The sequence below is a fragment of the Seriola lalandi genome, unplaced genomic scaffold (genome assembly GCF_002814215.2).
Source record: "Seriola lalandi dorsalis isolate HSWRI2012SDOR001 ecotype SW California unplaced genomic scaffold, Sedor1 jcf7180002054408, whole genome shotgun sequence".
In the NCBI taxonomy this organism is placed as follows: Eukaryota; Metazoa; Chordata; class Actinopteri; order Carangiformes; family Carangidae; genus Seriola; species Seriola lalandi.
Window position 1 is genome coordinate 175,620 of NW_019524961.1, and position 23,556 is coordinate 199,175.

The window sequence follows — 23,556 nt, forward strand, 5'->3', positions numbered from 1 at the left end:
AGATCAATGGTGGAAGAAGCACTGCAGTTGCAGCAGCTCTTAGTATGTTCAAACCTAGCCTTGTTATAACATAAGTGTTTACTAAGTGGATATTTCTGCATCACCAGAATCACAATCACATTTATTGGCCAAGTATGTTAACACACACAAGGAATTCTGTTCCAGCCATTGGTGACTCTCAATATAATATTCTCTCTCTTATATAATAATATATATAAGACAAACAATATACATAAAGTGTACGTGGTAGTGCAAATGAAAATAATGTGCATTCCGTATAGTGTTTTTGAACAGTAGTAGTAGTAATAAGTATCTGAAGAAAGGAGCAGCTATGGCAGAGCAGATGATACCGGTCAGCTATTTATGAGGATGATGGCACGATGAAAGGAACTGCACCTGTGTCTGGTAGTTTTGGTGTACCAGGTTCTGTAGTGTAGAGGAGTTGAAAAAAGGTTGTGTCTAGGGTGTGAGGAATCTGTCATGATTTCTCCTGCCAGTTTCCTGGTTCTCAAAGAGTCCTGGAGGGTGGTCAAAGGAGCACCAATGTTATTTTTCAGCTGGCCTTACTGTTCACTGCAGTCTGTTCCTGTCTTGTTTTATGGCTGCTCCGAGCCAGACCGTGATGGATGTGCACAGGACGGATTTGAAGACTGCGGTGCAGAACTGACTCAACAGCTCCTGTGGCAGACCGTACTTCCTCTTTGCCACAGAGTACATCCTCTGCTGGGCCTTTTTGAGGATAGGGTTGATGTTTGTCTCCTGCTTCAGGTCTTGGGAAATGGCAGTTCCCAGAAACGTAAAGGTCTCCACAGGGCTGTTGGATATTATGAGGGGCAGCAGTGCTGAGGGGTGTTTCCTGAAGTCCACTGCCAGCTCCACAGTCTTAAGTGTGTTCAGTTGGAAACTACTTAGTAATGGTTTCATAAATAGCTAAATTATTATACATTATTGGAGTTTCATTACTGATACTACTGCATTAATATGTAAGCAGTATTTTAAAGTTGTAGCTGCCAGTGGGGATTTAAATGGATAATTTAATGTATAATAATGCATCATATTTTATAAACTGATCAAATTCTTTGTATCTAAAGTCTGAAATGGCAAATTAACTACTAACTATAGCTGTCAAATAAATGCAGTGGAGCAAAAACTGTTTCCCATCATGAAATGTAGTGAAGTAGTGTAAACACTATCTGTCCACTGTGAACTAGCACAACATGGAAATACCTAGTACTTAGTTCCTTTCTACCGCTGGCTGTGATAGATGGAAAAAAAAAAAAAAAAAAAAAAAAGGAGAGGGGAAATGAGGAGGGAGAGAGAAAGACTGTGTGAGGACAGGAGAGATGATTAAGGAGAGAGCTGATGGAGGTCATGAGGAAGATGGGAGCGAGGAGAGACGGACAGGGGGGGAGGCGGGAGAGAGAATTAGAGAGAAAGGCTGAGGGACACACAGCGAGAGAGTGATAGAAGACAAAGAAAGAGGAGGAAAAAAGAGAGAAGGTGGGGAAGAGGGAAGGAGAGCGAAAGAGAGGAGCGAGAGGGAAGCAGCAGGAGCTGTGGGCTACCTGTTACTGATTCAGCCTCTGACAATGCCTTTATAATGGGAAAGGGAGAGCAACGGAAAGGCTTAATTCACAGACGTGTCAGGGAGAGTTAAGCCGATTTGTGATTTCGATTTTCTGTGTTTGTGAGACTGAGTGTCTGTGAGAGAGGGGGGTTTGTTGTGTGCGCGTGTGTGTGTGTGTGTGTGTGCATGTGTGAGTGTGTGTGTATGTGAGTGTCTGTGTGGTTGTGTGTCTGTCCACTGTCAGACTAGAGAGGAAAGAAAATGAGAAAGAGACTGACACAAATAGACAATATATGTTTTTGATTTGTCCTCTGTGTGTTCGTGTGCATGTGTGTGTGTGTGTGTGTGTGTACAAGACAGAGAGCAGGATAATGGACATTGCAGATCTGTTCCAAATGTATGAGATGATGTTTTCAGATCTCCTCAATGTATGCATATGTTTTGGTGTGTGTGTGTGTGTGTGTGTGTGTGTGTGAAAGCCCCATCTTGCTTAAGACGGTATTGATCCTGCTCCAGAAAGGAGACAGATGATATCAGCCCCTTGGTTGTTAAATACAGTGATATACACTCAACGACCTGAGACAATGTATAGTGAATAAGAAATCTAGTAAAAATTTTACAACCAGCAGTGTATTTTAATGACCGCTCATTACCAGTAAACAGTGATGCTTCAACGGATGGAGCGCTGATCGCTATCAGCTGATATTCATTACTTGGTCTTTACATTTGCCGATCAGAAATAGAGTGTTTTTACCGCCTGATCCATTAAGGTTGAAGGATCTCCACCACAAGCGGGTAGTGCACATTACTATCTACCACTGCATTGAACCAAGATGCAGTTGGGTGGGGGGTTTGATTTCATAGCATCCAATGGTAGAATAAATGGTATACCACCATAAGAAATTAATACCACCATATAAAAATCCATTAAAAGTAAAAGTCCTGCATTCACAATTATAATTCAGATAAAGCACTTAGTAAGTATTATCACCATATGATTTTAAGCACTTTAAGTAATGCTGGGTACTTGAAAAAAATGTCATTCTATTAGCTTTTGCTATGTTGTTATGTACAGCATATCCCACTGACGCCACAGATGTGACATAGCATAAAAACTGAAATGATCAAGCGGTTAATGTTTGCAGTTACATGGGGAACTGTGAAAGCATGGTATGATCTAAAGGCACCAATCATTTTTACTAAACAGAACAGGCTTCGTCAAATTTTATGCACATAAAAACAACGTAACTGTGAGGCCGCTGTCATTAAGACTGAGGTATTGCCGATGAGTCTGAAAGAGATGCAAAAATTTCCTTTTTTGATATTTTACATGTGCTTTGTGAAGCATGCAGTTGAAGGAGACCTATCTCACATTTTGGAAACAAGAAAGCCAACTAACTGAATTTGGAGCATGTAACAGAGTATTAAAAAATGTAATGAAGCACTGCTCATGGATAACAGCCAACTAACTACCTTTAGGACAAAATAGCAATGCATTTAGAGCTTCTGCACAAGCTCCCTATAAAATCCTTTAAAGGTCAGCTTCAGATTTGCTGATGCTGATGACTTCTGATGAAAACTGTGATGAGTATCAGCCCTAAAAAACCCGATCAGAACATCCCCCATTTTGCTCATCTCTATTACTGCTGCAGGTTATAATATCCAACATTATTGCCTACCTGCACTGTTGCGTCAAACGGGTGTTGATATATCACTACCTGGAGGCTGTGGTAATGCCCTCGCTCTAAGCGAAAACAGCTCGAGGCCACAAAGAGAATCTGACGCACTGATCCTCCCCTCTTAGGCCCGAAAGTTTCACCGCTTGCAAGTAGGCATCTGGTTATTGAAAGCAAGCATAGTGTAGTGTACTACTCTGAAAATCTATCGCTAATCCCTTACAGCCTGGTAAGAAGTAAGAATGGGGCATGGACAATGAAAAGTTTTCAAAGTGAATGTGGATTCTTACAGGTGAAATGTGAAAGTTGGGGAGGAAAAAAAAAAAGAAAAAGAAAAAGACGGACAGGGCGCACATTAAAAAACCTCAAGAACGTCAAACAATGACCAAGGCTGTATTCCCGAGTCTTCCACTCTAACAAAGCATCACTTGTCTTGTCCACATGAAAGCGGACACGCACTTGACTCGACACATTCCTCGCTGGTATTTGACAGTTGGTTTCTCCATGTGAGGTTCTGCGGTTTGGATACTGATGCCGGTGTGTGTATGTTTAGTGTGTTTTGTGTGACATGCGCACTGCAGGATACTTGGAGAGGTGTTCCATCTCCACGCCACAGGGTTAGAGTAATTCTGCTAAAGCCCAGGTACTGCATAGACATTTCTCCATCTCCAGTGTCACACACACACACACACACACACACACACACACACACACACACACACACACACACACACACACACACAGACTAAGCATGTTCAGTCAGTCGTTATTGGTCTGGAAAGCCTGGTGTTACAGAACATCTGCTGATGATTGACTGGTAACTATATACAGTAAAGCATGCCAGGGACCCTTAATACTGCTTGCCCACCTGAAGGGTATATGGTGTAGGTAATGAAACTGTATCCATAGAAACCACACACACTAAAAAGTTTCTCACAACGGAATGTTATAATATTAGTGTGGGCAGTGCACGTATACTGTATGTTTGTCTTTTCGTTTATATTTATATTTTCCTTCATGATCTGAACGTGTTAGTGTATATGTGGTCTTTTTTTTTTTTTTAACTTATTTGGTGTTCGTGCTCTGTTAAGGTTTACAATAGCCACCTATAACTTTGCCTTCACCTACCTCGACTTTGACCACAGTTTCCAGACGCCCTCAGGCACCTTTCTATTCGGGTAAGCCCAGAAAAGGGAGCCAGCATCCTGGGTCTTTCACTCTAATCCACAGCATGAATCCCTCCTTGGGGCTAACAGACTACCAGGGCTGCCCTACTATTACCAACACAGTCTGACTACAGGAAACAGCGTGCCATAGCTAGGAAGGTGAAATACCAATTTTACCCGACTGAAGTAGCAGAGAAGTAGAAGTGCAGCCTGATGACTAGCAGTGAACGAAGCCTCACAAGTGGACAGTGATGCAGATAGCGGCTTATCTTGGCCTTCGCCATCACACTGAAATTTGAAATCTCATTTTCTAAGGGTTTGGAAAAGCTTAATTGCAAATATGAGACAGACCTACAGGGAAAAGAGAATCATTACAGGGAAAATGAAGCAGCGAAAGGGCCACAGCGATGCATGTTAGCAGATTAACATGTGAAGCCTGAAACCAATGAAGGATTTCTCACCTCTGGCAAAGATGTTTATCTACTGTGTATCTATTTGTCCTCAACAATGAAATGAAAATGAGAGGGATAATGGATCAGCCTCCTTCCACTTATTGATTAATTTGTCTGTCCATCATGTGTAATATCTCAAGAGGACACAGATTGAATTACTCTGAAATGTTTTACCGCTGAAATCTGCATTTTCAAAATGACACCAGAGAGAGATGAGATGCGGCAGACTGCTATTACAGGTCAAACTATGGGGACATGATTGAGATTGTTCATGGTTATTCTGTTGCTTCGTTGTATGTGCTTGTGTCTCTTTAAGAAAGACGGATCCAAACTGTTAATTTCATCTCTAATGGGACTGTTTGTGTAAAATACTTATAGTAATGAGGTTATTATCAAAAAGAAACCAGTAAGTTTTCCTCATTGAGGAGGACACAACATTTGGATGGATCAGCTGATGGATTTGTAGTGTGTGTGTGTGTGCACGTCTGTGTGTGTGTGTGTGTGTGCATATATGTGTGTATGAAAGAGGATAACGGGTGCTAGATGAAGCATGTAACAGTATTTGTCATGTCTTCATGGGAGGTCCATTCCTCTCCACGCTCGGACTGCGCTTGTTTATCAGCCGTTCTCCGACTGCCTTCTGTAGACAAATGGATCATTTCATACACAAGGATCTCTCCAGAATATTTACTCCATTTACAAAAGCAAAAAAGATTAGAAATCCAATTAGAACACAGCGAGCTAACAAAAGCCTGTCCACCAAAGTATATCAGCTTTTGTCTCAATATGTATTTTTGCCTCAATTGCAAAATTTTTCAAGGTAATATCCAAAAGCTTATAGTGAAAATGCAGCTGCTCAATCTCTCTGTCAGTCACCCTGTGGCACTGCAACAACATCTCTCTTATATGAATGAAACTTTAACCCTGAACAGACGATTTTTTGCTGGCACCGGCACAGAAAAAAAAAAAAAAAAAAAAATCTTTCAGCTGCACTCTGAAAGGGCAGTAAAGAAGAGAGAGAAAGAATCAGGAGGGATGGAGTGAGGAAAAACGAAGGAGAAATGAGAGGACGTGTACAGAGAGAAGGAGAGGATGGAATGAAAAGATAGAGAGAGGAGAGAAAGAGCAGCGAGAGCAACTCAAGGACGACTGTAGCCCTGTCTCAAATTCTGCCTCGCCAGTCAAATCCATGAGACTGATATAATGTTCCCCCTCTGAATCCACGGAGCGTTTTTAATGTCAGGTGGGGAGATGGGTATCACACAGTGCACCGATTCACCCCCATCTGATGAGGGCAGATAGTTATGGTTCAATTCTAAGAGACCCAGCAAGCCTCTTTTCAAAGCAAGAGCCAGGGAGAACTGGCTTGGGTGCAATGGAGGGGAATTCAATAATTCACCTTCTGTATGTAAGGGCCAAAGCACTCCAGCAAATACATACTTGAAGCACATATAGTTCAGAGCGAGGAAAAGGGGGAAAAAGAGGATGGATAAGTCATGGGGAAAGACAGCAATGCTGCGCTTGGCTGGCACTGCAGCTACTCCGGCACTCTTTGGCAGCATAAAGTGAATTTAAGAGTTTGTGTGTGTGATTGATGATCTGTACGTAAGTCCATTAAGACTGTGTTTCTGCGCTAAAACAGTATGTGTGTTTATGCAGTTGTGCATTTGTGCGTTTGTCTTTTGGGGCCTTTAGTCCTTTCAGTTTTCTCTTCTACAAGGTCTGCTGACTTGTGTAGCACTGGCCAAAGAACAGAGCACAAAAGGCGAGCGGCCGTGCTGTTCTGACATCCCACGCCTAACTGCCAAACAGAGCACAGCATTAGGAGATCTGAGAGACAGTGTGTGTGAGAGAAGAAGAGAGAGGGAAGACAGATGATAAACAGAAGAAAAAAAGAAAAGAAAGAAGAACAACGCCTGGAAGAACAGACTGCAACTTCATTTAGCTGTCCACTTAAAAAAAACACTGTCACTTTCTATCAGGTTCCACACTGAGTGCATCTTGCCCATTAATTGGGGATAAACAAAATTTGAAAACTGTTCTCTCTCTCCTCTCTCTCTTACTGCTAACAAAGTGCCGACTCCTCTGTGGGATGAAGTCCAGTTTCGTATGGATGGACTTGTCAAACTTAATCTAGTCAGATAAAAACAAACACCTTTGCCAAATTGGTACATGCTGTAAAGCTCTCCGTTCACAGTGCAATAAGCAGACTCTCGGTCAGGTTGTTCTCAGCTTTAACAACCTTTAACATCATCTATTGTTTCCAGCAAATTACTGTTAAACACTATTTTTTCCAAAGGGGTTTAAGTTTACAAAGGCACTGGAATGCTGAAATAAAGGAAACATCAAAATAAGGAAACAAATCAATGCAGTAAGACAGCATCAGGAGTAGCAAACTGAAGCTCTATTGAGTCTTTACATTTTTTTTTTTTGCAAAAAAACTTTTAAGGTCAGTATATAATTTCTTAGTGAGTTCTTTATCCCAGTGGAAAGTGGCTCTTCACCAATGTAGCATGATTGTCTTCAGAGCAGGAATTATTTTTTAAATGGTAACTACAACTTCAAATTCAACTATTAGTGTCAAACGTCCCATGTATGAGAAGCTCAAACTGAGGCTATGGTTAGCTAGCGCTCTGCTTCTTATACTTATGGGTGCAGATGCTATCACAGTTGAAGGGTCAATGTACAAAACAGACCTTGGATTCTTGCCTAATATGTCACATTTAGGAAGCTGCCACAGGATTCTTCGGAGCAAACTTTCATATCCAAGCAGACAGAAAGTGGCCGAATTTGACTGGAAAAGGTTGTTTTTACTCACAATATGAAATTTGTGGGATAAATCACCTGTATCAAATCATATTCCAACAACACTCAAACCTTTTTTTAGGGTATAGTTACTCTTTAAGCTGAAGTATTAAGTGCAGATGCATAAAAAGCACTAGTCTTCACTGGATAATCAAAAGCAGTGTCAGTCTGTCATGATGTTGATTCTATGTTTAATAAGTAAATCAAATTACACAATTAAAGTTGACTTCAGGTGGACTTAACGTGAATAACATAAGTCTGGCACATTTGAAGGTTAAACATGCTCCTCATCTCTACGACAAAGTGAATGTTTCTCTAAAGAAGTGCTGTGCCACAAGCAGTTGATTTCAGTTGAACATTCTGTTGCTAGTAGCAACCACTAGTGATCGAGTTCCATAGCACCTGTTTTGTCAGGTCTGCGCCCAGGCAAAAACTGACACTGTTGACCTTGTCTGAGCAGCATCTGTAGATGCTATTAGATGGTCGTCCATTTGTGATTTGTGATATTAGTTCAGTATACAGCTAAACAAGCCAGGCATCGGCAATCTGAGGATAATGTGGTGTTCCAACAACCAAGGTAATTTTTAAGATGCTGTTGGCCGGACTACATAACGATGGCTGCTGCGCATGCCTTGCCATTATGTGGTGCATTGCAGTGGGTCTAGTAGCTGTCCCTGTTGCATCAAGCGTAGCAGGGGTGCGCCAAAAGTTCTAATTTGTTTAAATTTGACCTGAGCTGTGCTAACCTTTGTAGCCTATGGTTCAGCGTTTTCTGGCACTTATGAATCATCAAATTTTGTATCACCACTGATAGGTGCAGATCATATGAAATGCATTGTGTTGTATTGTAGCTTTGTTAGCAAAAAGTTTTTGAGGGGATGAGATGGTCCATAAATTTTCCACACATGAAATAGCAGAAGGTATATAGTGCACTATATTTAAATAGAGTGATTTCGGACACAACCCTGGTCTATTCTATTCTATTCTATTCAATGCTTTTCTGCTCTACTCTACACAGTCCGGCTGGCTAGCTGTGACCCCATCCCCTTGCATGCTCGGCCGCCTCCATATTGCCCGGACACCAGGAGCGCCATTGCACAACGCTCCACTGGCTTTACATGCGACACGAGGCGGGAGCCGCCAAATTGTAGCACAAGCAATTGGTTTTTAATGCTTTGAGTAGCCCCCCGAGCTCATGAAGCTAGCACGCTTGGCTAATTTGATGTGATTCACTGAGCTGGTGGCAGGCTGTGTGAGTGTAAGGGGCGGTCTGCTGTGTATGTGGCTGGTAGTGGATATGAGCATGGGTCATAAAGGGAGACAGATTGGTAGCTATGATCCACTGACGGCTGTGACAGCTGGGGTTAGCGCCTAGCAGCCGTTTGGTGACAGAGAACACAATGGGGACAGGGCCATGGGGACGGATATGGCCACATGACTACTGCTGGCATAAAGGCATGATGAGATATACACCACAGTACAATGTGGCTAGTGGCTAATGCCAATGGCTCCAAGAGGCCTCTTAACATAAGGCTGGAAGATGGATGGTTGTCAGGCAGCCATACAGGCTGGTTGAGAATAACCAGTATGGACCATGCATATGGCAATACATAATATCAGAGCACACAAACATGTATCAGGAAAACATTAGCAGTTAGTAACAGGCAGACACAGCAGCAGCAAAATTAGTTAGTAGTTTGTTAGCGAGCTAGCTTCAATTCTATTTGAAACAAGTGTCATCAGGAAAGTGCAGCCCTGACTGCGAAAGGTAGCAAGCTATGACAGGGAAGGGGAGGCTGGGTGAGTTAAGATACTCGTAGGAAAGGCAGGAGGTTGTGTGGCTGAAAGGCAAACTGAGTGGCTTGGAGGGCAGCTGCAGCTGGGTGTGGTGTGCGTGTGTGTGTCTGCCTGGCTGGTGGCCTGCTGCGACCAGATTACATGTTCACTGTCCCACAGTGGGAGTGGAAGTGAGATGGGTAGGACTGAGTGGTAAATGGCCACAGCGGGGAGCCATGCGGCTGACTGAGCACTCCTCCAGTGACTGAGTGCTGGACCATCAGCTGCAGAGTCCAGTGTTTCCCAATTTGTTCAGTTGCAGTGACTCACAAACAGTTCTTGACTCGGGCTGACAATGTTATTGACACGTTCATGGATTGCTTGAGGCAAACATAATCTTCCTTGCAAACTAAAACAGCAACAGCTAAAGAAGCACCTAAATTAAATATTAATTAATTTTATTTTCAGAGTGCCTATTAATGGCTACACCAGATGAAAATTTGCTATCTTGGTCAACTGTGACCCATTTTTCCTTTTTTCTCCAATGTTACTCAGTTTGCATTTACATTTTCCAGTGATAATTATAAAAAAAAAATAGCAAAAAGATATATTTTGACACTGGTGATGTAATTACTGTATATTACTGAATAATAATGTAGAAATCTTGCACAGTAATTATTCTTATTTAAAAATATATTGTTATGAGGCTTTCAGGTTGTTTAGTTTCCAAAGTGTGTGTTGCAACATATATCTTAATTATTTCCCAAATATTAGGTCATAACTCCTAATTTTAAGGTGCTACCTATGCACCTGCATGCATATTCATTTGCTCATTAGTACAGAATAGAGAACTTAGATACTAAACCATGATTTAAATTATGCAGCAGTGTGATTCATTAGAGGTAAAAGTTACCCTTAGGGTGGTAATTTCTTTTCCAATGAGAAAACAATTTTCTGCATCAACAAAATTACAACTGCTTCACAATATTTACATGCTTGTTATGTACTGTCACATACCTCACATTAGTATAGCACAGTTCTACAATAATGTGCTGTATTATACTGTATGAAATACTCCAGTGCACTTTTGCAATGCACTGTACTGTAGCAGACTTGAAGTCAGGGGTTTATTGAGAAAATTCTTGGTTTACGATTGAAAAGAATCAAATACATTTGCCCTTGACTGGTTCCCGGTCTCATTTGGTGAATGAACTGAGAGCAAAAAGCGAACAAAGTTAACTGAATGTGCTTCAGGGGCCACAAAAAGCCTCAAGCAAACATTAAAGCCTCTGGCAGAAAGATTTAAAACCTCTGAGCAACAAACCGAGAACACTTATGGTGCTAGGATCAATTAAAGCTAAGCTTAAAACAGTTTTTTAACTACTAATGCTCTTTGTTGCCTTAACATTGGGGAGACAGATCTGGGAAATATTCTAAACAATGCTGTAAGTACACATAGGAACTATGGATTGAAGACTGATTATAAAAGCAGGGCTATTTTAGGCTCTGATGACATAATATTCTTCAGTGGTTCTTAGATTTGAAATCACAAAGTGAAATATCTATCAAATCACATCCAAAGTAAATTTAGTTTTTATTAATAGAAGGAAAATATGATTTCACCAGTGATTCAAATATTGAATAACTCATTCTGTGACTAAGAAAAACAGCATCATGAACCCTCAGAAAACTAATGTTCTGCACTCTTCAATACCATTGGATGCAATGTAACTAGCTCGTTGTAGACTGTGTTGTCGGTGAGCGAAATGTAATTAATGTTAATTTTTTTCCCTGTCGGCTGTCTCGGCTGGTAACCCAGAGCAACAGTCTACAGCCTGTCTGTTTTGTGCTGTGGTCTGGTAAATGACGCTGAATGGCTTCCTGGCACAACAAACACCTATAAACTGCCAACCAAAAAAATAGAACCAAATATGTTGCATGCTTAGGAAAGATGGAAACATGTGGTTATCAGAGTGGAACAATATGCTTGTATGGAGCTCTGTATGGTAACTGCAGGACAAAAGTAGTGTAATCATTTAGCTATCACAAGTTTTGATGTGGTACTGTACTGCCATGTGCATATATGCAATTTAGTTGGTTTAACACTTGACCTGAAACAGAGGAAGAATGTGTCTTAAACGATTTTCCAGATAGAACTTATTTTTCTGATTAGTTTATATTGCTATAAATATACAAAAATCTGTCAACTATTTTCAGCATAAACGTAAAATAAATTTCCTTTAATGAGTTCCTCCCAAAACCTTTCAGCAGCTCTGGCGAAACACACTGCAGAAAGGAGAAACTAGAGGAAAACCATAGAAGGGTGGGCCCCATTGGGGAGCAAAGGGCAGCTACTGCAGGTGAATGGTAGAGTACTTACTGTAGGTTGCATAACATATTGTTGATGAGGCATCCATGACGTACTCTGGACCTGAGGAGAAACACATAAAATGTAAAATTATGGTAAAAATTTTCCTCAGTCTTAGTCAGATCCAAGTAGTATCTCAAATAAGGCAATAAATGCTGTTCAAATATTCACAATATGTTCAAACACTCTGGAGTATGAGCGACTTAAAAAATGATTACACTGGTTTTAATGCACCAAAATGGCTGAACTTTACACAGATTAAGTTGTGCCAAAGAATTACAAAAAGAATTTGAAAGTCTGGAGGCAGCAAATGTCTCTCCTGCCTTCTCATTATTGCCAACAGTATGACTTGTGCATAGAGCCCATAAATTAGGTTCCTTCCCTATTATAATAATAACATTAATGCCATGCCCAGTGTTCTTGCAAAAGGGGTGAGGGGTTTTGAAAACTCTAGGGACAGACCGCTAGAGAGCACAGACAAATTCCAGCAGGATTATTTTTTATCAAAAAATAAAAGGAATTTGAAAGTGGTGAACAGAGCTTTTCTTTTTTTTTTGGTGAGCCAGAATTCGGAAACATGCCGAGCTATTACCGGAGGAAATCATATACAGACATGCTTATTTACAAATGTGGATGAGAAAGTTAAAGAGATGGTGAAACAGTGACAGAGACAATGATCAAGAGACTGGAGGAATGGAGGAACAAACAGAGCTTTTAGATGTGCTGGAGAGAGGAATTAGCTTGTGGCAGACAAACACACAGGCTGGCCACTGATGCTGGTATAATGATTAGATTAAACAAAGACAAACATGGAATAATCTGCTATAAGAGCAATCAATCCTCTGAGCCAACCCAAACGCGTGATTTGGATCCGCACCTAAACAAACTTGATATCCTATAACATGAAGCCAAGTCTGTCTGTTTATACATGGCAATATTTGTTCTCCTCAGCTGAACGGGACGGCAGAGAGACACAGAGAAAGCTTATGTTTATTCACTTATCTTCAGCATTTCCTCAGCAAGATACTGCCTGACCATCATGCGATCTGTTTAATAGAGCATAGGACTGTAGTCTTGAGACTGAGACGTCAGTCAGATTTAAGGCTCCTGTACAGTGCATGGGTTTGGGCTGTCCCAGATGAAAGAGGCCAAATTGATGTGAGAGAAATGTGGTAAAAATATTTGGTCATTAATCAAAAAAGGTCGGAAGCATCAGAAGTTCAGGACCAAAACCTAACACTGCTGCTACGACTCACATTTACAAACCAACCAATCAGAACAGAACATGAAATGAGGCAGAATGCATCAGTGAGCTTGCCTAGTACTAATGCTAAAAACATATTTACCTCAAACTCACTTCCCTCCTGTCCCTGGCCATGACCGGCTTCACATCTTCTCCTCATCCTCTTTGAATTTTTTTAGTGCATAGAAGAGCCAAAGCTTCTTTAATGTTTTTCTACATTTTTAAAATATAAGAGCAATGCAGATGGATGATGGGAGTTGATGACAAGTCTCTGTTTGTATCTGTTTTTTTTTCTATTTCCATTCTAGTGTTATCAGAGAGAAGGGTTACAGAGTTCAGGTAATTCAGATATGCACAAAATTGTACAAATTGCCCGACATGAGAGTATTGATATGAACCATATTGGTCGTCTGTCCAATATATATACATATAGTTCTGATACAACCCATAGCCTAGAAGCTGCTCCTGATATAGCTTACAGCCTACAGCTTTGTCATAATGGTTACAATAATGAACACGTGGTTGAGCTATTGGAACGCTCACGATTTGGTTAGGTTTAGGGAAAGATCATGGGTTTGGGTTACAGTAATTAAGGTTAGAGGACCTTGGTCGTCACGGTTCCTATAAAACGTCTGGTGTGACAGCCCTGTGACATATACAATGAAGTTCTAAGGTCTTAAACTTGACTTGACAGCTCTGACAGACTGACAGAAGTTTGATTTTTCTACAAGACAAAAGTTAGTAAGGTAAGGCTTATTCTACAGCTGCAGAAGGTTCAGTGTGAGTGAACGGTATTATGTGCATGACCTAAGAGGCTACCTCTGGCTGAACTTCACAGCTTGTGTTACCATTTAAAACAGCCTGTCAGCCAACAAGCCAAAAAGCTGGTCAGTCAGTCGTTCAGCCGCGCGGTCAGCCAGTTGGCCTGCCACCCAACCAGTCACACGAAAAGCTAAACATTCAGCCAGTTCGCTAGTTAGTAAGCCAGCCAGCCAGCCAGCCAACCAGCCAACCAGCCAGCCAGCCGGCCACACATCCAACCAGTCAGTCGCATATTTAGTCCACCAGTGAGCCGGTCTGCAGAGTCAGTGATGTAAACCAGGCCGCTGCTGGCTGGCAGCACTAGCTGAGATCTTGGTAGTGATCTGGCCACGGCTGGCTCCCGTCATGTGGATCATCAAAGCTGATTTTCCAGGAAACAAAGCCAATCATCATTCAAGCTAACTGGAGCCAGGCTTAAAAGAACACCAGAACACTGCTGTTGGCATGGGTCATTTGAAGATTTGATAAATCAAGGTGATCAAAATAGTAGCTCAAAAAAAATATCCTCCCACCATAAACATAATGGCATGAATGGCATATACCGTCATTTCTATGCACCTTGAGATTTTCATTATAAAGGCAATAGTTTCCATCATAAAAGGAAGTGATTTCCTTTTGTCTGGCTTATATGCCTGCCTGGCTTGTCTTCTCTTTTTCTTTTTCCTCTGTGTCTTTGTACTTGAACAGAAGATGAAGGACTCACCTTCCTGCCGTGACTGGCTGAAGGGCAATATTACAGGAAGCGGCGGCAGAGCGGCCCGATATTGAAACTGTGAGGATTAATATTCCTCAAAAGCCTGACCATTGTTTTTGATAAATCAATTTGGGAAGCCTTCCGAGAGCGGATTAGAGGCGCGCCTTGGCCCACTTTTCTCCCTCCTCCTCTTTCCCCTACCCCTCCACCGCAGGTACTGGACCAGAGTTTTAATCAAGCGTGCCTCAAAGACGGGCAAAGCAACCTTCAGCAACAACCCTCACCCCCACACCCCCACCTGAGCCATCGCTATCACCATCACCACCACCCGTACTATCCTTCCTGCTCTCCCTAGTTGTCTCTCTCTCCATCTGTCCCTTCTATTTTCCCATCTATCCTTCATCTCCTTTCTCTTGCTCGCTATCCTCGTCTGCCTGTCTCTGCATACCAAACAGAGCCGATGTTAAACGATAGCGTCTGAGTGAAGAGGGCACAGTGGCAGTGCCTCTTGATGTTTAGATTTGGCAAAGGGTGCTGCGTGAAATGTGCAGTGACGGAAAACGGGGTAACGCTCTTGACATCTCGCACAGCCAATTTTCACGTTCCTGTTGTGTTCTGTTTCATTACTCCACAGATCACAGCCATGAGGAATGGTGGAAATTCACTTTGGAAGAGGAAGTGATTGTATCGAAGTTGGCAAAAATAAAATGAAATAAAAAAAACTTCATTGCATTACCAGCTACAGGAGCGCAATAGAGGTCAGGAAACTAGGAGGGAAGAAATAGTTTGTTTTTCCTAGACACTTTCATTCTTGATGGGTGATTTTCTTTTTTTTTCTACCCTGTCAGCCTTTTTTAATCCCTTTTTTTTGCTGCTTGTTTTCTGATGCCTGTTGTGTTTGCCGCCTACGAAACAGATGTCATCGAGCACAGCTGGAGCGGCGGAGAAACTATGAGAGAAGAGAGAACCTCACGCTGTTTTGCAGCCCGCCCCCTCTCTTCTATCTACCCTACACAAAGCAAACTCTCCTATTATACATACACACAGGCAGAAGTCTACCCATAATGCAGTGCATTATGGCCCACCTGATATGTGGAAACGGGGGAAGCAGCGATGAAGGGCGTGATGGAGGTCTGTGCGATCATGCGGTTGGTGGCGATGCTGTAAGGCGAGGAGTAGAACCTGGGAAGTGACAAAGAAAGGGAGAAAGAGGGAGGGAGAGAAGGAGGAGAGGAAGGAGGAGAAAAGGGAGGACATAAGGATGAAAAAGAGTAGAGAGAGAGAGATAATAAGTCTGTCAAATTCATTTTAGGTATATAGAACATAATATAAACATAACACAAAAAATGGGTTGTTATCTGACACATATTTGTCTATAGAATATTTCTCTGTCTATATAAAAGCACACACACACACACACACACACACACACACAAACACACACACACACACACACACACACACACACACATACACACACACACTATGGATTTGTCCTGTAGATTGTTCCTGAGCAAACACTTGGCCGTACATTGAACACCACATAAAAGTTTCATGAAGTGTCTCATAGGATTCTCAATTGAAAAGTCAGGTTTTATCACATCAAACGGAGCTTTGTCATCCTATAAAGTGGGAGGTTGTCTGTATTTCTTTCACCACATATTCCAGCACTAAGGCTACACTGTGCCGGGCTGGCTGGCTGGCTTAAGTAGCACGCTTGTGCGCTGAGCTTGGAGAAAACTCAATGCATTTTAAGAAGCTAAGGTTTGACATGAGCTGCGGAGAAGTGAGGTGGTCGGCTACGCTACTTTATCTTATTGCTGAAGGTTTATAGCAACCGAATGTTGCCGAGGTCCCACGGGAAGCTAAGTGGAACGTCCAATAGTCTCTGTCACCTGAGCTGAAGATCATATTACTGGCTGAGGATATTATGTACTAGGCTTCAGGACACCACACTGGGTTTGAACATTCAGAATTAGCTCTTTATGTCGTGTATTACATTATCTTTTAACCCTATTGTTCTCGAGTCCTAGTCCTAGTTGGTTTATCAGCTTTATACTTTATGGCTTTTCCTCATTTTAATAAAAATTGCTGATGAACATGATTTTGAACTGATGACACGTTTCACAACTCAATTGAAGAGGAAGACCCCGGCTTACCACAGACATGGTCGAATACAATGGATTTTCATCTGACTGTATATATGTAATTGATGTTTAAAGAAGCAGGACAACTCCCAAATTCCATTCTGAGTCAATTCTAGTCTATTTGAATTTCTTTTATTGGAGTTGTATAATAGTTTGTTCATAAGAGGTCTAATTGGGGGTTAGACCTCTCTTAGGTCAAACTGACCTCAAGCATAAGTAATGTCACTATGTCAGATAACATACTGTATCAGAATTTTTGGCAAGATATATATATATATATATATATATATATATATATATATATATATATATATAAACATATACAGTATGTCTGTTCATGCATAGGCCATTTAACATATAAAACATAAAATATGTCCTTGTGTAGTTAAATAACAGAGCTTTATATATTTTGTCACCTTCATTAAATGTGCAAGCTCAGTTTGTGCCAAAGGGAAGCATTACCACTTCAATAACTTTCTACATACTGAGTTTTAAAGGTCAGTGGAGAAGAAAACATACTGTATATTTGAAAAAACGTTGATGTTTCAATTATAATCAATATTTTTACACATACAGCAGTGTGGTCCGTGAGATGCCAAACAATGAAGAAATACAAGCAATGTCAACAGAACAATGAATAAAAAAAATAAGATAATAATAATAAAATACCCTTTACATGCCACTAATGAGATTAAACTTTTAATTTTACTTTTTTCACTCTTTTTAAGTTGGACTTTGTCTTGATATGGGCCAAAAAAAAAAAAACATTTCTTTTTGCTGTTCTCTTATTAAAGTATACAGTTGAATTTATTCAACTATTAATACAAACTAAAAAATGTAAATTCTGTCCCACAATAGCATATATACGCATTATATATGGATAATTTGCATCATTATTATATTTTCCATTCACTAATCCAATTTGCACTTGCATTTTGATATACCAGTAAGCATAGTCTGACAAATGTGAAGTGGCATTTTTGTTTTACATTTTCAGCTTTAGTCCCACTGCATTTTCATTTTCTACTTTGCATTAACATATGAATTAAATCGACTATATATTTCTACATTCCTAAATTCACGATATTTTTTATTCCTACATTGTGTTAAGATTTGAATAAAGTTGACTACTTTTACGTTCTTTGCTACTTAATTCAACACGATCATTAGGCTAAACTTCAGGTTGAATGCATTAAGAGAGAATTGTTCCCTTACTTGCAGGTCTGTTGCTTATATCTGTGGGAATATAATTTGGCGGATTTGCAGCAAAGCAGGCTTTTACATGGCAGGCTGTGTGTAATGAGTGATGCTATTCATCCAGTTTTTTTTTTTTTTTTGGTTGAGATTGACTCTGAGTCACTGGGGGATAAGTGGTTTAAGAAGCGGGGAGTCAGGAGCTTCCTGTGGATGACTGAGGCCAGAGGGAGATAGGGGAGAGCCTCAGCACTCTCCTTCCTGCCTCAGTACTGCAGGGAAAAATAAAACACATCGCAGGGTCATTTATTTCCCCAGCACCATTAAGTCATGACATAAAGACGCAGAAACACACAGGAACACACGCATACTTACAGACCCAAACACACGTTAACACACACACGCTCACTCAGCTACCCTCTGCCATGCCTCACCCGACCCCACCAATGAAAACTGATGGTTGATGGTTCATATAGATTTCCTTAATCAAACAGTTACAAAGTGCAGACACTACATTAATCTTCATGTATGACATTGGTATTGATGAGGGCCCATTGAACCAAGAGGTGAGTGGAGTAGATGGTGCCAAGGATGGATTGACCATCAAGCTCTTACCCATTCTGCATTGCAGCGGGATCGTATGTTAACGCCATGCCAGTCTGAAAGAGAAAACCCAATAAACACGCAGGATTAACCACAAATTAACAACAGTTGAAAAAAAATGTATAAAATAAGATTACACTGCTACAAATGGTGTGTCACATTTGATAGGTAAAACTTTTTTCCTCTCATTTGCAGACCATTAAAGGAATACATAACATTTTGCTTTTTTGGTGAGAATTCAATGGGAAAACAAACAACATATAACATGTTAATTAGTAAGCTTCAGAGCCAAGCTAGCTGTTTCCCCTGTTTCCAGTCTTTGTGCTAAGCTAGGCTAACACCCTGCAAGCTCCAGATTCAAATCTAGTTTTAATTAAGTGGAACCAAACACTAAGAAGCAACCAGAAATCCTGCACACAGTTGGTCACTTTATTCAGTCGCAGTATATCAGTAGGTAAACTATGGCCAGGTAAGAGTAGTCCTTGTAAATGATATAGTATGTATACATTGGAGATGTACAGTACATGTTCATTGTACCGCATTCTGTGACTGTCTTCTCTGTGCCGGTACTGGCACTGTACGTCTCTGGGAAATCTGTCGATATGTTCCTGAGAGAATGTCACCAAGATAATTCGCTGTACCTTTATTGTACTTGGGGAATAACATGATTTAGACCCTGATTCTTTTTGTTCAAAATAAATTAAATCAAATCAAAATCAACTCATTTCAAATTGGAAAAACTGACAAGTGACAAAGCCAATGTGGGGAAAAGTTTAGTCAATAGGACAAAGTGAATTAGTATTGAGGACGCCTCCTTTGCCATTTCAATCACGTACAATCATGCTTTTATAAATGAGAGGAAATGAAGAAATGCCCTTTGGAGAGAAAAGGAGTGAGCGGAAAACGGAGTTCTTTGTCTGGTGAGGGTGTGTGTGTGTGCATGTGGTTGTAAATGTGCATTATGAGTGTGAGTGTGTGTGTGTGTGTGTGTGTGTGTGTGTGTGTGTGTGTGTGTGTGAGGCCCTCTTAGAGTCCAGGAGAGAAACCTGTGCGCCGCAATCCGTCATCTGCATTCCTGAAGGTTCTCTCCCGGAGGAGAGCTAATCCGATTTCTTTTAACGGGAGGCTGCTGAGGACGGCAGATTTCATCAGCATACACACAGGCGCATGCACACACAGGCGCATGCACACACACACGCGCACCCCCCCCCCCCCCCCCCCCCCCCCCCCACTCACACACACACACACACTCCCTTTTCTTGCCCTTCCTCTCTCTCTCACTTTGCTCTCCCTCCCTCTCCTTCCTTTCTTCATCATCTCATGTTCTCTTCCTCTCTTCCCTTACCTTTCTCTCTTCATCCCTCACCCACCGCATCTCTTAATCTACCCCCCTCCTGTCTTTCTGTACCACTCTTTTGCCCTTGTTCCTACAGAGGGCTACCTACACTGAGCTGTGCTGTTGAGGGAATAGTGGCTCAGAGGAGCAGGGGGGATCAGGGAGCCTGGACCAAACCCACGAGAGCGAGCAAAAACAGAGAATCTCCACCGAATGACTAAGCCCTCGCTGACACTACAGATGTGTGGACGCGTGAGTGCGTGGTGGTAGGCCTTTGTGTTCAATATGTGCGAGAGTGCATTTGCAGAACTGGTTAAAAAAAAAAGAAAAAAAAAGAAAAAAAGCCTTCCAGAGAGAATGAAGGCACTTGCATCTGTCCATGTAGTTTATTTGTGTATTTTCACCATCAGTGTCTATGAATGTCCCTTTCTGTGAGTCCATATGCGCAAAGCTGTCTGTGCATGTATTTATACACCCTCTTTACGCTGAATGTGAGATCAAGAGAGTCTCTGAGCATGCCTATCTGTTTTGTGTGCACTAGTGTGTGTTCACATGTGCGCTAATAGCACTGGCAGACATGGCCAGCTGTCTGGTGAGGCTGATAACTCCCCTAAGTGCTGCTCTTGGTTCCATGTGCTGATGAATTCCACAGCAGAGAAGCTCCTGGCCGGGGACCCTGCATGGCCAATGACTGATTACTGATGCAGTCAGCTTTTGGCTCTGTCGCTACGAGGGTTACGGAAAAGACAGAGACAGTTTGTGTATGCTTTTGTCTGAGCTTGATCCAAGAAAAAAAACAAAAAAAACCCTAGACTACATATATTGTACAGACTCACTGAACAAAGCTTGGCCCGGGGAAAAGCTGCTGCGGACAGACCCCGCTTTCAAAGACGGAGTAACTATGTATGTTCATTTTGCATGTTAAGTTAGGTCAGAATTGAGTTACGCTTCCTCACCTCATTCAGTGATTTAACAGAAAGATTATGAATTTCAAGACTTTACATAATCATACTCAAAAGTTTAGCAAGTTGTGTAGAATTGTTTTGCATTAATATCTTCTCATCTGTGCTCTTGGGTGTACAAAATGCATTCTGTCTGACTAATGTCTTTTCAATGCAAATGTAAATGTATTTTATCATAGCAATAAAGCAGTGTTTTATGTGTACTAGTGTGTGCATTGATGTATGTTTGCATACATGTGTTTAGTACACAGATGTTAAAACATGGTCAGGTGAGGACAGCCTGTATTAGCCAGCTGTAATGACACCTGTGCTGTACTGCTCTTATACAGGAAACTGAGCCGAGCCATTGTCTCTTGTCCTCACACACCCACACACACACACGCTTCCTTCTTGTATTTTTGCCTTCCATACACAGATTCACTCCTTATTTTTTCTTTTTGCCTCGTGGCCACACACATAACACACACAACACACACACACATCACACACACACACACACACACACACACACACACACACACACACACACACACACACGGACATCTGTCAGGCTTTCACACAGAGTGGAAAGCCGGATGTTTTTTTTCATCTACACTCATTCCCCTAGAGTAGGTGCTTGAGAAGTGTGACTTTGAAAGTTTTTGTGTGTAGGAGTGTGTGTTGGTGAAAGAGTGCGAGGAAGTGAAAGGAGAGAGAAAGAGATAGGGAGGGAGAAAAGAATGAGCACCCATGGCGCTTACGTCTGCGTGTGTGTGTGTGTGTGTGTGTGTGTGTGTGTGTGCATGTTAGAAAGAAGATGCAGCGACTAATATGTTTGTCAGCATGAGACGGCGAGAGACAGCACTTTCTAGACTCCCACTTTGGGTAGTTTACAAGAAAATCTGTCATATATTTCTCAATCCTCACCACCAGCCACCCTGCAGCACTCAACCCCTTGTAACTCCTGACTGATCATGCAATGTGTTCTCTCTCTCTCTCTCTCTCTCAGTCTCAGTGAGTCACTCACTCGCTCTCGCTCTCCATATGTTGCTGTGGGATCTGGGAAGACTTCAAACACGGGGAAGACAAGACAGCGAGACAAAGTGGGAGAGAGAAAGACATGGCAAGAAGGGGAGAGTGCTTAAAGAAGGGGAAAAAACAAAGACAAAGAGGGAAAGGGTGAGGGTGAGAGGAAGAGAGAGATACAGGCAGAGTGAGATGTACCGTAGAGGTGGAGGGAGGAGAAGGTGGAGAGATGCGGAGAAAGAGAGTAATGGATGGTGTGGGCCGTTGCTCCCCTTCATCTGCCTGCCACAGGGAGTGAGGTGAGGAATGGCCTCAGCTCTGATAAACAGACTAACATGTGATGCCTATCTCCCATCTCCCTGCCTGCACAGCTGATCAATGACCACAAGGATGCACACACACACACACACACACACACACACACACACACACACACACACACACACACACACACACACACAGTACACTATACTTATGAGGGGCCTTTCTGTTGACACTATGTGGCTCTGCAGACTTTAGGTCCAATCCATGCATTTACTGGTAAAGCCAAGATTTCAGTAGAGGTTCATCAGAGTTCATACTGACATCAAATAAAGAACTGTGCTTTTTAATGCTAGTATACATGGAAATTATAGTTCAGATAAAAGCTTTTGATTAACATTTGCCCCGATGAATGTCTACTGACTGAAAGTTTGGCTTTATTATTTGATACCTACATTGGACCTTAATCCACAGAGCCTCTTGTCTCTGTATTTAATGTTTGTCTCCTTCCACTTTGACATTGTGGTTTGTGTGTGGTGATTTTACCAAAATACCTAAGTGGCTTAAAAGAGCAGGGTTAAAATACCCAAAATAACTAATCTAGTGTGTTACAGAAGACAACAACGGGATTGGGAGTGGAATCAAAAATATTCAAATAATTCAATTTGATGCAAACAACAAATTAAATTGAATCTAAAGTAAACCTTATTCCAATCCTCAAGCTAAGCTCAACTCCTTAACCTGGACTAGTTTTAACCCCAGCCTCAGTTTAAACCTAATCCGAAAACATAACCCTGAACTCAAATGTTGCCCTGAAGCCTCTACTGTGACCTCGGTTACTAAAAAACCCTGCCCTGAAGGTCTAAATCTCAAGGATAGCAAAACAACACACACAAATAAACACATAAATGCTGGCACACACTAGAGCATGCTCAGCTACACACACACACACACACACACACACACACAAAGCCTTGAACCCAGGCTGTTAAACTTCGGCCTCTCAGTCATGCCGTCATGCCTTAATGCAGTGTAATGTGAAACACTGCAGGAGGGAGGGGGGCCAGAGAGAGAGAGAGGGGGATGGAGGGGAACAGAGGGAAACGATGCAGAGGAGGGATTTCTCTTTCACTGACACAACAGGAAGAACTTTTAACTAAGATAAACACACAAATGGGTTCCTTTGATCAGTGGAAATTAGAGATGGATTCTTTACCAACTCTACAGGCGTTAGCTCAAAGCTAGCTGGCAGCGGATGCACTGACCATGGGAGTGAGAGTGTCCCTGTGTGTGTGTGTGTGTGTGTGTGTGTGTATGTGTGTTCAGCTCAGCCTCTTACTGGGCTCAAAACTCTCCAGAAACTCCGGGTCTTTCTGTTCTGTCCCTGCAGCCTCTCTCCTTTTCGCCTCTCCTCTGTACGTTTATGAAGCAGATTTATAAAGCCCTGGGGAAACGTGCAGCATTTTATTTGCTTAAGTT

At 41.7% G+C, this 23,556-nt stretch overlaps 1 protein-coding gene across 6 annotated transcripts in view; it reads right to left on the reverse strand.

Annotated features, from left to right (window-relative positions):
• Positions 1–23,556, reverse strand: part of rbms3 (RNA binding motif, single stranded interacting protein) — a 273,401-nt gene that overhangs the window by 18,463 nt on the left and 231,382 nt on the right. For all 6 annotated transcript variants that reach the window (XM_087175003.1, XM_023409817.2, XM_087175004.1 and 3 more), the window contains 3 exons: positions 18,526–18,569; positions 15,655–15,751; positions 11,823–11,873 (listed from right to left, as the gene is read on the reverse strand). In XM_087175003.1, coding sequence (XP_087031129.1) covers positions 11,823–11,873; positions 15,655–15,751; positions 18,526–18,569 — 192 coding nt within the window. The remainder of the gene's footprint in view (positions 1–11,822; positions 11,874–15,654; positions 15,752–18,525; positions 18,570–23,556) is intronic.